This window comes from Loxodonta africana, chromosome 22, assembly GCF_030014295.1.
Source record: "Loxodonta africana isolate mLoxAfr1 chromosome 22, mLoxAfr1.hap2, whole genome shotgun sequence".
NCBI lineage: Eukaryota > Metazoa > Chordata > Mammalia > Proboscidea > Elephantidae > Loxodonta > Loxodonta africana.
In genome coordinates this window covers 2,782,026-2,795,589 of record NC_087363.1, presented here as the reverse complement: position 1 = coordinate 2,795,589, position 13,564 = coordinate 2,782,026, and the positions used below count along the sequence as shown (strand labels likewise).

Genomic DNA, 13,564 nt, shown 5'->3' with positions numbered 1-13,564 from the left:
GGATTCAAACTGCTGAACTTTTGGTTAGCAGCCATAAACACTATGCAACCAGGGTATCCTGTAAAAACTGTAACAGAGTCTTTATCATAATCATATTATGTGAATACAGAGAGGGATTTAGCTTGTGGTCCTAAACTTCATATATGTGTACTATGTGAGGTTTAATAATGCTAGGTTTAATTCCATGTTTGTAATTGTTTGGAGCCCTGGTGGCACAGTGTTTAAGGTTTGGCTGCTAACCAAAATGTTGGCAGTTCAAACATACCAGCTGCTCCCTGACTACGTCTTACTATAATATAGGTTCACCTGCCAGTTATTTGATATCTTTTCAATAAGTAATTAAAATTCTTGTTGTTGTTAGGTGCCATCAAGTTGGTTCCAACACATAGCGATTCTATGTTCAACAGAATGGAACACTGCCCAGCCCTATGCTGTCTTCATAATTGTTGTTATGTTTGAGCCCATTGCTGTAGCCACTGTGTCAGTCCATCTACTTGAGAGTCTTTTTTTTCGTTGACCCTCTACCAAGCATGACGTCCTTCTTCAAGGACAGGTCCCTCCTGATAACATGTCCAAAGCATGTGAAAGGAAGCCTAGCTGTCCTTGCTTCTAAGAAGCATTCTGGCTGTACTTCTTCCAAGACAGATTTGTTTCTTCTTGTGGCAGTATACTCAATATTTTTTGCCAAAACCGTAGTTAAAAAGCATCAGTTCTTCTTCGGTCTTCCATATTCATTGTCCAGCTTTCACATGCATATGAGGCAACTGAAAATACTACGGCTTGGATCAGGTGTACCTTAGTTCCCAAAGTGACATCTTTAATGAAGATTAGTTCTCATCTCATTAAATGGGGTGCTTGTCTTTCTCATTAAATACATTTTAGTAGGTAAGGACTAGCAATTATATATATATATATGGAAAACCTGGTGGAGTAGTGGTTAAATACTTCGGCTGCTAACCAAAAGGTCAGCAGTTCAAATCCACGAGGCGCTACTTGGAAACTCTATGGGGCAGTTCTACTCTGCCCTGTAGGGTCACTATGAGTCGGAATCGACTCGACGGCAGCAGGTTTTATACACATATATATATGTTTTTTTTATATGTATATATATTATATATATATATATATATGTATACTATGGGGCAGTTCTACTCTGTCCTATAGCATCGCCATGAGTCGGAATCCACTTGAGGGCAGTGGTTATATATATATATATATATATATATATATATATATATACACACACACACATATAAAATCATTTACAAGATGCCAAAGTGGGATTTGGTAGATCTTAGACTGGATTATGATCAAAACACGGCAAACTAAAATTGAAATTCTTTAACTTGATGAAAGGGTTTCTTATAAAAAACTAAAAAAAAAGTCAAATTTAGTTGTGGAAGAGGTTCATTAAATTCAATAACAAGACAAGGCCATCTTTTATTATTGCAGTCAAACGGTTAAGCGCTTGACTACTAACTGAGAGGGCGATGGTTTGAATCTAACCAGAGGTACTTTAGAAGAAAGTCCTGGCAATCTACTTTCTAAAGGTCATGGCCACTGAAAATCCTATGAAGCAAGTTCTACTCTGACACACAGGGCCTTCGTGAGTTGGAATCAACTCATTGGAAACTTTTTTTTTAATTATTATTACTATACATTGTACTGAGGGCCCTAATGCAGAGATCCTAACCTCAAAACCTACAGAGTCCAGTTGAATAAAAAAAAACAGCAACACCAGCTTCTGTAGAGACTTTTAAGGGGTCATAGGAATATGGCTTCTAGAGATGGAGTGAATTTTAATCTCCTTAGGGGTCGTCCATTACTAGCTCTGATCTGTTGTTGCCTTATGGGAGTGTATGTACAATTTGCCAAACACTCAGATTTTCAGGAGAAGTATGGCATCCACATTTTTATGTGCATTTTATTGATTTGAATATGTTGATAACTAATTAAGTTTCTTTAAAACGCTTTGCTGAGCAACAATCTTTGGATTAAATAAATTCTTTCAGGGGAATTCTGTCCATGGGCTGTCACTTTGGAAACTCTGTGTTAACCAATAAAATAATGGCAAAAAGAAGTAAGGTAATCAAAACTGAAAATGAAGAGGCACAGTTCATTATTTGCTAACATGTTCATCTTCTTAGAAAAACTGAGACGATCAACTGACAAATTTTAAGCTTTATTAAAAGTGTTTAGGAGGCGGAGCCAAGATGGCGGACTAGGCAGACGCTACCTCGGATCCCTCTTACAACAAAGACACGGAAAAACAAGTGAATCGATCACATACATAACAATCTACGAACCCTGAACAACAAACACAGATTTAGAGACGGAGAACGAACTAATACGGGGAAGCAGCGATTGTTTCCAGAGCCTGGAGCCAGTGTACCAGTCAGGTACGGCAGAAGCACAGAGAGCTGCTCCACCCCCCTGAACTAACCCCGGGAGGGGGACCAGCCGGTTCCACGGGCGGCGTGGGACGCAGCCAGTAGGAGAAGTCCCTGGGAGGCAGTGACTGGTCTTGGAGCAGAAAGAGCAGCGTCCGAGCCGGGGAACCATCCTGCAGGGATTTGGACTGGACGCAGGTACGGCATAAACACGGAGAGTTGCTCCACCCCCCTGAACTAACCCCGGGAAGGGGCCCAGCTGGGTCGCGCGGGTGGCGTGGGACGCAGCTGGTAGGAGAAGTCCCCGGGAGGCAGCGACGGGTATTGGAGCGGGGAGAACAGCGTCCCAGCCAGGACACTCGGTCACAGCACAAGCAGCACGGGGAGCTGCTCCACCCATCTGAACTAACCCCGGGAGGGGGCCCAACTGGTTCTCGGGGGCGGCACGGCCACGTGGCTGGAGGGACGAGAAGTCCCCGGAAGGCAGCGACTGATTTTGGAGTCGAGAGTGCACCGTCCGAGTAGGGGAACCTTGATGCTGGGCGTGGGGCTGGAAGAGGAGGATCTGACCGTGACTCAAGTGGGCCAGACCCCCCGGGGGCAATCTCCACACAGCCAGCACACATAGGCGAGGCGCCCACAGGAATCTCAGATATAATAGTCATTCCAAGCAAGACAAGCAACTCTGGCTATATTCTGAGGTGCTACTCTCCTATCTCTCTGTTCCCTCCCCCACCCTCCCCAGGCGGCTTCATTAACATCTGAATAGCCTGAGCCAGAGGGAGAACTCTGATAGGGATCTGAGTGCATTTTTTTTTAGCGGATTTTCTGGAAAAACTAGTTTCCCAGTGATGGCTCGGAGACAACAATCCATATCAAACCACTTAAAGAAGCAGACCATGACAGCTTCTCCAACCCCCCAAACAAAAGAATCAAAATCTTCCCCAAATGAAGATACAATCTTGGAATTATCAGATACAGAATATAAAAAACTAATTTACAGAATGCTTAAAGATATCACAAATGAAATTAGGATAACTGCAGAAAAGCCAAGGAACACACTGATAAAACTGTTGAAGAACTCAAAAAGATTATTCAAGAACATACTGGAAAAATTAATAAGTTGCAAGAATCCATAGAGAGACAACATGTAGAAATCCAAAAGATTAACAATAAAATAACAGAATTAGACAACACACTAGGAAGTCAGAGGAGCAGACTCGAGCAATTAGAATGCAGACTGGGAAATCTGGAGGACCAGGGAATCAACACCAACATAGCTGAAAAAAAATCAGATAAAAGAATTTAAAAAAATGAAGAAACCCTAAGAATTATGTGGGACTCTATCAAGAAGGATAACCTGCGGGTGATTGGACTCCCAGAACAGGGAGGGGGGACAGAAAACACAGAGAAAATAGTTGAAGAACTCCTGACAGAAAACTTCCCTGACATCATGAAAGACGACAGGATATCTATCCAAGATGCTCATCGAACCCCATTTAAGATTGATCCAAAAAGAAAAACACAAAGACATATTATCATCAAACTCACCAAAACCAAAGATAAACAGAAAATTTTAAAAGCAGCCAGAGAGAAAAGAAAGGTTTCCTTCAAGGGAGAATCAATAAGAATATGTTCTGACTACTCAGCAGAAACCATGCAGGCAAGAAGGGAATGGGACGACATATACAGAACACTGAAGGAGAAAAACTGCCAGCCAAGGATCATATATCCAGCAAAACTCTCTCTGAAATATGAAGGCGAAATTAAGATATTTACAGACAAACACAAGTTTAGAGAATTTGCAAAAACCAAACCAAAGCTACAAGAAATACTAAAGGATATTGTTTGGTCAGAGAACCAATAATATCAGATATCAGCACAACACAAGGTCACAAAACAGAACGTCCTGATATCAACTCAAATAGGGAAATCACAAAAACAAACAAATTAAGATTAATTAAAAAAAAATAAGTACACATAACAGGGAATCATGGAAGTCAATAGGTAAAAGATCACAATAATCAAAAAGAGGGACTAAATACAGGAGGCATTGAACTGCCAGATGGAGAGTGATACAAGGCGATATAGAACAATACAAGTTAGGTTTTTACTTAGAAAAATAGGGGTAAATAATAAGGTAACCACAAAAAGGTATAACAGCTCTATAACTCAAGATAAAAACCAAGAAAAACGTAACGACTCAACTAACATAAAGTCAAGCACTATGACAATGAGGATCTCACAATTTACTAAGAAAAAAGCCTCAGCACAAAAAAGTATGTGGAAAAATGAAATTGTCAACAACACACATAAAAAGGCATCAAAATGACAGCACTAAAAACTTATTTATCTATAATTACCCTGAATGTAAATGGACTAAATGCACCAATAAAGAGACAGACAGTCACAGACTGGATAAAGAAACACGATCCATCTATATGCTGCCTACAAGAGACACACCTTAGACTTAGAGACACAAACAAACTAAAACTCAAAGGATGGAAAAAAGTATATCAAGCAAACAATAAGCAAAAAAGAAGAGGAGTAGCAATATTAATTTCTGACAAAATAGACTTTAGACTTAAATCCACCACAAAGGATAAAGAAGGACACTATATAATGATAAAAGGGACAATTGATCAGGAAGACATAACCATATTAAATATTTATGCACCCAATGACAGGGGTGCAAGATACATAAATCAAATTTTAACAGAATTGAAAAGCGAGATAGATACCTCCACAATTATAGTAGGAGACTTCAACACACCACTTTCAGAGAAGGACAGGACATCCAGTAAGAAGCTCAACAGAGACACGGAAGATCTAATTACAACAATCAACCAACTTGACCTCATTGACTTATACAGAACTCTCCACCCAACTGCTGCAAAATATACTTTTTTTTCTAGTGCACATGGAACATTCTCTAGAATAGACCACATATTAGGTCATAAAACAAACCTTTGCAGAGTCCAAAACATCGAAATATTACAAAGCATCTTCTCAGACCACAAGGCAATAAAACTACAGATCAATAACAGAAAAACTAGGGAAAAGAAATCAAATACTTGGAAAATGAACAATACCCTCCTGAAAAAAGACTGGGTTATAGAAGACATCAAGGAGGGAATAAGGAAATTCTTAGAAAGCAACGAGAATGAAAATACTTTGTATCAAAACCTCTGGGACACAGCAAAAGCAGTGCTCAGAGACCAATTTATATCAATAAATGCACACATACAAAAAGAAGAAAGAGCCAAAATCAGAGAACTGTCCCTACAACTTGAACAAATAGAAAGTGAGCAACAAAAGAATCCATCAGGCACCAGAAGAAAACAAATAATAAAAATTAGAGCTGAACTAAATGAATTAGAGAACAGAAAAACAATTGAAAGAATTAACAAAGCCCAAAGCTGGTTCTTTGAAAAAATTAACAAAATTGATAAACCATTGGCTAGACTGACTAAAGAAATACAGGAAAGGAAACAAATAACCCAAATAAGAAATGAGAAGGACCACATCACAACAGAACCAAATGAAATCAAAAGAATCATTTCAGATTATTATGAAAAATTGTACTCTAACAAATTTGAAAACCTAGAAGAAATGGATGAATTCCTGGAAAAACACTACCTACCTAAACTAACACATTCAGAAGTAGAACAACTAAATAGACCCATAACAAAAAAAGAGATTGAAACGGTAATCAAAAAACTCCCAACAAAAAAAAGCCCTGGCCCGGACGGCTTCACTGCAGAGTTCTACCAATCTTTCAGAGAAGAGTTAACACCACTACTACTAAAGGTATTCCAAAGCATAGAAAACGACGGAATACTACCCAACTCATTCTATGAAGCCACCATCTCCCTGATACCAAAACCAGGTAAAGACATTACAAAAAAAGAAAATTATAGACCTATATCCCTCATGAACATTGATGCAAAAATCCTCAACAAAATTCTAGCCAATAGAATCCAACAACACATCAAAAAAATAATTCACCCTGATCAAGTGGGATTTATACCAGGTATGCAAGGCTGGTTTAATATCAGAAAAACCATTGATGTAATCCATCACACAAATAAAACAAAAGACAAAAACCACATGATCTTATCAATTGATGCAGAAAAGGCATTTGACAAAGTCCAACACCCATTCATGATAAAAACTCTTACCAAAATAGGAATTGAAGGAAAATTCCTCAACATAATAAAGGGCATCTATGCAAAGGCAACAGCCAATATCACTCTAAATGGAGAGAACCTGAAAGCATTTCCCTTGAGAACGGGAACCAAACAAGGATGCCCTTTATCACCGCTCTTATTCAACATTGTGCTAGAAGTCCTAGCCAGGGCAATTAGGCTAGACAAAGAAATAAAAGGTATCCGGATTGGCAAGGAAGAAGTAAAGTTATCACTATTTGCAGATGACATGATTATATACACAGAAAACCCTAAGGAATCCTCCAGAAAACTACTGAAACTAATAGAAGAGTTTGGCAGAGTCTCAGCTTATAAAATAAACATACAAAAATCACTTGGATTCCTCTACATCAACAAAAAGAACACCGAAGAGGAAATAACCAAATCAATACCATTCACAGTAGTCCCCAAGAAGATAAGATACTTAGGAATAAATCTTACCCAGGATGTAAAAGACCTATACAAAGAAAACTACAAAGCTGTACTACAAGAAATTCAAAAGGACATACTTAAGTGGAAAAACACACCCTGCTCATGGATAGGAAGACTTAACATAGTAAAAATGTCTATTCTACCAAAAGCCATCTATACATTTAACGCACTTCCGATGCAAATTCCAATGTCATATTTTAAGGGGATAGAGAAACAGATCACCAATTTCATATGGAAGGGAAAGAAGCCCCGGATAAGCAAAGCACTACTGAAAAAGAAGAAGAAAGTGGGAGGCCTCACCTTACCTGACTTCAGAACCTACTATACAGCCACAGTAGTCAAAACAGCCTGGTATTGGTACAACAACAGACACATAGACCAATGGAACAGAATTGAGAACCCAGACATAGATCCATCCACGTATGAGCAGCTGATATTTGACAAAGGACCAGTGTCAATTAACTGGGGAAAAGATAGCCTTTTTAACAAATGGTGCTGGCATAACTGGATATCCATTTGCAAAAAAATGAAACAGGACCCATACCTCACACCATGCACAAAAACTAACTCCAAGTGGATCAAAGACCTAAACATAAAGACTAAAACGATAAAGATCATGGAAGAAAAAATTGGGACAACCCTAGGAGCCCTAATACAAGGTATAAACAGAATATAAAACATTACCAAAAATGATGAAGAGAAACCTGATAACTGGGAGCTCCTAAAAATGAAACACCTATGCTCATCTAAAGACTTCTCCAAAAGAGTAAAAAGACCACCTACAAACTGGGAAAGAATTTTCAACTATGACATCTCCGACCAGCGCCTGATCTCTAAAATCTACATGATTCTGTCAAAACTCAACCACAAAAAGACAAACAACCCCATCAAGAAGTGGGCAAAGGATATGAACACACATTTCACTAAAGAAGATATTCAGGCAGCCAACAGATACATGAGAAAATGCTCTCGATCATTAGCCATTGGAGAAATGCAAATTAAAACTACGATGAGATTCCATCTCACACCAGCAAGGCTGGCATTAATCCAAAAAACACAAAATAATAAATGTTGGAGAGGCTGCGGAGAGATTGGAACTCTCATACACTGCTGGTGGGAATGTAAAATGGTACAACCACTCTGGAAATCCATCTGGCGTTATCTTAAACAGTTAGAAATAGAACTACCATACAACCCAGAAATCCCACTCCTAGGAATATACCCTAGAGATACAAGAGCCTTCATACAAACAGATACATGCACACCCATGTTTATTGCAGCTCTGTTTATAATAGCAAAAAGTTGGAAGCAACCAAGGTGTCCATCAACGGATGAGTGGGTAAATAAATTGTGGTATATTCACACAATGGAATACTACGCATCGATAAAGAACAGTGACGAATCTCTGAAACATTTCATAACATGGAGGAACCTGGAAGGCATTATGCTGAGCGAAATTAGTCAGAGGCAAAAGGACAAATATTGTATAAGACCACTATTATAACATCGTGAGAAATAGTAAACCTGAGAAGAACACATACTTTTGTGGTTACGAGGGGGGGAGGGAGGGAGGGTGGGAGAGGGTTTTTTATTAATTAATCAGTAGATAAGAACTGCTTTAGGTGAAGGGAAAGACAACACTCAATACATGGAAGGTCAGCTCAATTGGACTGGACCAAAAGCAAAGAAGTTTCCGGGATAAAATGAATGCTTCAAAGGTCAGCGGAGCAAGTGCGGGGGTCTGGGGAACATGGTTTGCGGGGACTACTAAGTCAATTGGCAAAATAATTCTATTATGAAATCATTCTGCATCCCACTTTGAAATGTGGCGTCTGGGGTCTTAAATGCTAACAAGCGGCCATCTAAGATGCAGCAATTGGTCTCAACCCACCTGGAGCAAAGGAAAAGGAAGAACATCAAGGCCACACGACAACTAAGAGCCCAAGAGACAGAAAGGGCCACATGAACCAGAGACCTACATCATTCTGAGACCAGAAGAACTAGTTGGTGCCCGGCCACAATCGATGACTGCCCTGACAGGGAGCACAGCAGAGGACCCCTGAGGGAGCAGGAGATCAGTGGGATACAGACCCCAAATTCTCATAAAAAGACCAAACTTAATGGTCTGACTGAGACTGGAGGAATCCCGGCGGCCATGCTCCCCAGACCTTCAGTTGACACAGGACAGGAACCATCCCCGAAGACAACTCATCAGAAATGAAAGGGACTGGTTAGCGGGTGGGAGATAGATGCTGATGAAGAGTGAGCTAATGATATCAGGTGGACACTCGAGATTGTGTTGGCAACTCTTGTCTGGAGGGGGGATGGGAGGATAGAGAGAGAGGGAAGCCAGCAAAATTGTCAAGAAAGGAGAGACTGAAAGGGCTGACTCAAGAGGGGGAGAGCATGTGGGAGTAGGGAGTGAGATGTATGTAAACTTATATGTGACAGACTGATTGGATTTGTAAACGTTCACTTGAAGCTTAATAAAAGTTATTAAAAAAAAAGTGTTTAGCTGAAAATCAACATAATATTTTCAAATAAAACTGCAATAAATATTTAGAAAATAAAATAAGTCACAATACAACTAAAAACTATATAAGGAACGTAAAAATGTGTGTGAAATCGTTATGAAGAATACTAAACATCTTCCTAAAGGAAAGCTGAATAAACTGAGAGATAAAAATTTAATTTTCTTAAACATAGTACTTAATCCTTTCAGACATAGCAGAGAAACTGGACTTCCCTATTTCTTTACTAAAACTGGAAAAAAAAAAGTGAAACAATCGTTTCCAAAATTGGAAAAAAGACAGTATAGAACTAGAGTCCCTTAAGGAAGGGAAATAAAAGAGATGAGCCCTAGGATAGATGCAAAAGTCCTGGATGGTACAAACAATTTGTGCTAAACTACGAACCTAAGGCTGGTAGTCCAAACCCACCCAACAGTGCTATGGAAGAAAGGACTGGCCATCTACCCTTTGGTTAGCAGCCATAGCACTTAACCACTGCTCTACCAGGGTTTCCATGTAGAGATTACAGTCAAGAAAATCCTATGAGCAATTCTACCCTGTAACACATGGGTTTGTCATGGGTCAAAAGTGACTCCATGGCAGCAGGTTTAAGTGTTGTTTTGTTTTGTTTTAAGATAACTGCAGGCTTCTGGTTCGAGTGGCCGAATCCTGGAGAGGAAGGAGCCATGCAGAGAAAAAAGATCCAAAAATCTGCACAAGGGGCCTGAGCAATCTGAGCCTGTTGCTGAATGCTAAGAACACTAAACTGTGGGTGTATGCGGTGAAACTTCACAAGACAGAGTAAAGAATATCAAAAAATGCATTTATCATTCGCCCTACATATTTCTTGCAATTTGAGCCTCTGCTTGACACAGTAATTCAGGGATAGACTGACAAAGACTCTACTATCTTGTATCTGAATACACAAAAAAATGGACATTTAGGTGATATCAAAATCTGCCATATTGGTTATATGCAAATGCTAGATCTTAACTTGTTTAAGAATGAGTAAAAGAAAAATATATATATATATATGTATTCCTTGGACTACAGAATTCTGCATTATAAAACAAATTGGAAAACATTTTAAGGAATAGATAAATCAACAGCATGGATATGAAAAAGATTTTCTTCATGAAATAGAAGTAAATTTGGGACTCCGTATGCCCTGTATACTCAAATTTAAAAGTCATGAACTTTTAATGAAATAAATAAAGAACAAAAAATTAACATACGTGACGGTGGAAACTGAAAATGGCTTCCCTCACCGTATAAATAACCACAAGGGATTTTCTAATAGCTGTCTTGGATCTTTTATGAGGTCACCTGTGATTTCTATACATATATATATATATTTTTTTTTCTTTACCTGTCCCTGGGGTCTTGCCTAATCTGAGACTGATTTCCAAGGCTTCTTTTCTTCCCCTTAATCTTATGCTTGTGATGGTTACCCCTTCCCCTTTAGCCTTCCTCAAGTCAGTCCTTTCCCCTCACTACTGGAGCTCCATAATCAGATCTAAGAGCAGTAATTCATTTTGTGGTTTTTCCTGTTTACAGGTAAATTTTAACTACACAAACTTTTGTCCATAAAGTATACCTTTCACAAGTGTGCACACAAATTTTTTCTCAAATTCAAGTAACGTGCAAGACCTTCCTAAGGGGAAATCAGTTCTTCTGAATTCCAGCAATGATACAAATCATAATTTCACATTTCTAATGTAACAAGGTGGTGAGGCTGACATTTTGGCTAGACACAATGCGTGAAATTACAAAGTGTGTTCCAGACAACACCATGCCTGTTTCCATAGTGAAGGCAATGAATGACAAAGATCAGAATCCTCACAACTAGATAAAGGGTATGGAACCTGGTCAGTGTAAAGTGGGCGAGTGGTTGGTGAGAACTGCTTTGGAGAATTCCCTGTAGAGAATCCTCTTGCCCCGTTATGGGAGTAGAGAGGTATGCCAGCCTCTCACATCGGTACCCATTTTTCTGATGTTTCTGTGGAGGAACATGTTTGGCGTTGCCTACTCTGCCATTTGGCTGACATCACCCCCTACTTTAATTTTTAATTGTCTCTCAACCAGGGATTATAGCTAACTGTTCCAGTCAAGCACCTTAAAATTTGTGTGTGCATTTGTGTGCGTGTGTGTGTGCATTTGCACATATGTGTGTACATGCACGCTGGAAGTGCACTTCTAAAGAGTGCTATTCTGACAGGCTAGTATATGCTCCTCCACATTGGTGGCTGCAGGGACTGAGTTCAGAAAAATCTAGGCAGAAAGAGAGGCTTAGTGGTATCAGTACAGGATTGCCCAGTGAGGCACGCTCAGCTATAGATGTCCAAGGCATCATCTTCTAGGAACATTCTATCAAATGCTCATACTGGCAAAATGACAACGTGGATTCTGCAAGTTTCCAGTCTCTCATGGACTGGCTCATGTTGACCAAATTCATATGGTACTAGAAAAAGATTTATAAAAGGAATTTGGTGGACACAGTGCATTTCTTTCAGGAGAAAAATTTCTACAAGAAATTTTCTACCAAGCGAAAATGGTCAGATGTTGATAGAATTCAAGTATGGATCATTACACGTTGTTCACAGTGGTTGTGAGCTTTAAGTACTCATAGTCTAATACAATCCCTTCAGAATATCAAATGTGTGCAAAACAAATCAATAACATGTTGATATATATTGATTCTTGTTTCTTGTTAGGATTGTTTCCTGTTAGGAGTATTTCACCTTTCCTGTCCATGTAACCAAAACTAAGTTGTTGAGGAAGTGTAAATTAAATACACCATATTTATCAACTGAAGTCATAATTTGCTACACCATAACTTTTTCATGGCATTTTTCACTTCTGCATTCCTCAGTGTATAGATCAGAGGGTTGAGCAAGGGTGTCCCAATTGTATAAAACACAGCCACCATCTTGTCCATTGGAAGTGTAGTTGGTGGGCATGTGTATATGAGTATACAAGGACCAAAAAATATGACAACCACAATGAAATGGGAGGTACAGGTTGAAAGAGCTTTTCGCCTTCCTTCTGCACTGTGGTTTCTCAGAGAGTATAAAATGACAACATAGGATATAAGAAAGAGCATGAAACTCACCATGCATATGGCCCCGCTACTGGAAACAACTAACAAATTTATCACATAAGCGTCCACGCAGGCAAGTTTCAACAGGGGCTGCAAGTCACAGAAATAGTGGTCAATCACATTGGAGCCACAGAAGGGCAATTTCAAAGCCAAGAAAATCTGTGCTGAAGAATGGATACAAGATCCCACCCAGCCCAGAATCACCAGCATGCCACAGACACCCCTGCTCATGATGGTTGTGTATCGCAGTGGCTTACAAATGGCCACATAGCGATCAAAAGCCATGAGGATGAGCACAAATACCTCCACACACCCAAAGAAATGGACTGCAAAGACCTGAGTCATGCACTCAAGGTAGGCAATAGTCTTCTTCTGAGACAGAGCATCCACAATCAATCTGGGTGTCGTAGTTGTAGAAAAGCAGGCATCAGCAAAGGACAGGTAGAATAGGAAGAAGTACATGGGACTCCCAAGAGTATGACTTGTCTTAATAGTCACCACAATGAGAAAGTTCCCCAGCAGAGTCGAAAGGTAAAGAATCGAGAAGATCCCAAATATTGCTTTCTGCTGTTCAGCACCCTGGGTCAACCCAAACAGAATGAATTCAGTCACACTGTTATTCATCGCCATGTCAGTGGCTGTAGGTGGGATGAAGCTGACAAAGGCTTAATCTCCAGAGAGAAGAAAAAAGCGATATATTGGGAAGATCATTTGGCTAATCTCTGAATTCATTTGCTCTGTTCCGTGTTTTGTTACCTTCAATTGCCTTTGGTGTGCACCAAAATTCCCCAGGAATCTTTGTAAATCTACAGATGCAAAATCTGGCTCTCCCAGATTTATCTGTTGATTCTGAAACTGACTGATTGGCTCAACACTTTTGTATTTTGCGAATAAAGTAAAAAAATATATATATATCCTTCAGAA

General features: G+C 39.5%; 1 protein-coding gene across 1 annotated transcript; it reads right to left on the bottom strand.

Annotated features, from left to right (window-relative positions):
- Window positions 1–12,355: 12,355 nt before the first annotated feature.
- Window positions 12,356–13,438, bottom strand: LOC135228437 (olfactory receptor 4C11-like). The gene has a single exon (XM_064274218.1). It carries the CDS (start codon window positions 13,268–13,270, stop codon window positions 12,356–12,358), a length of 915 nt encoding a protein of 304 aa, XP_064130288.1. The 5' UTR covers window positions 13,271–13,438.
- Between the last annotated feature and the right edge of the window lie 126 nt (window positions 13,439–13,564).

Coding starts and splice junctions, on each gene's coding strand:
- LOC135228437 (XM_064274218.1), bottom strand. CDS start 13,270: ATGGCGATGAATAACAGTGTGACTGAATTCATTCTGTTTGGGTTGACC.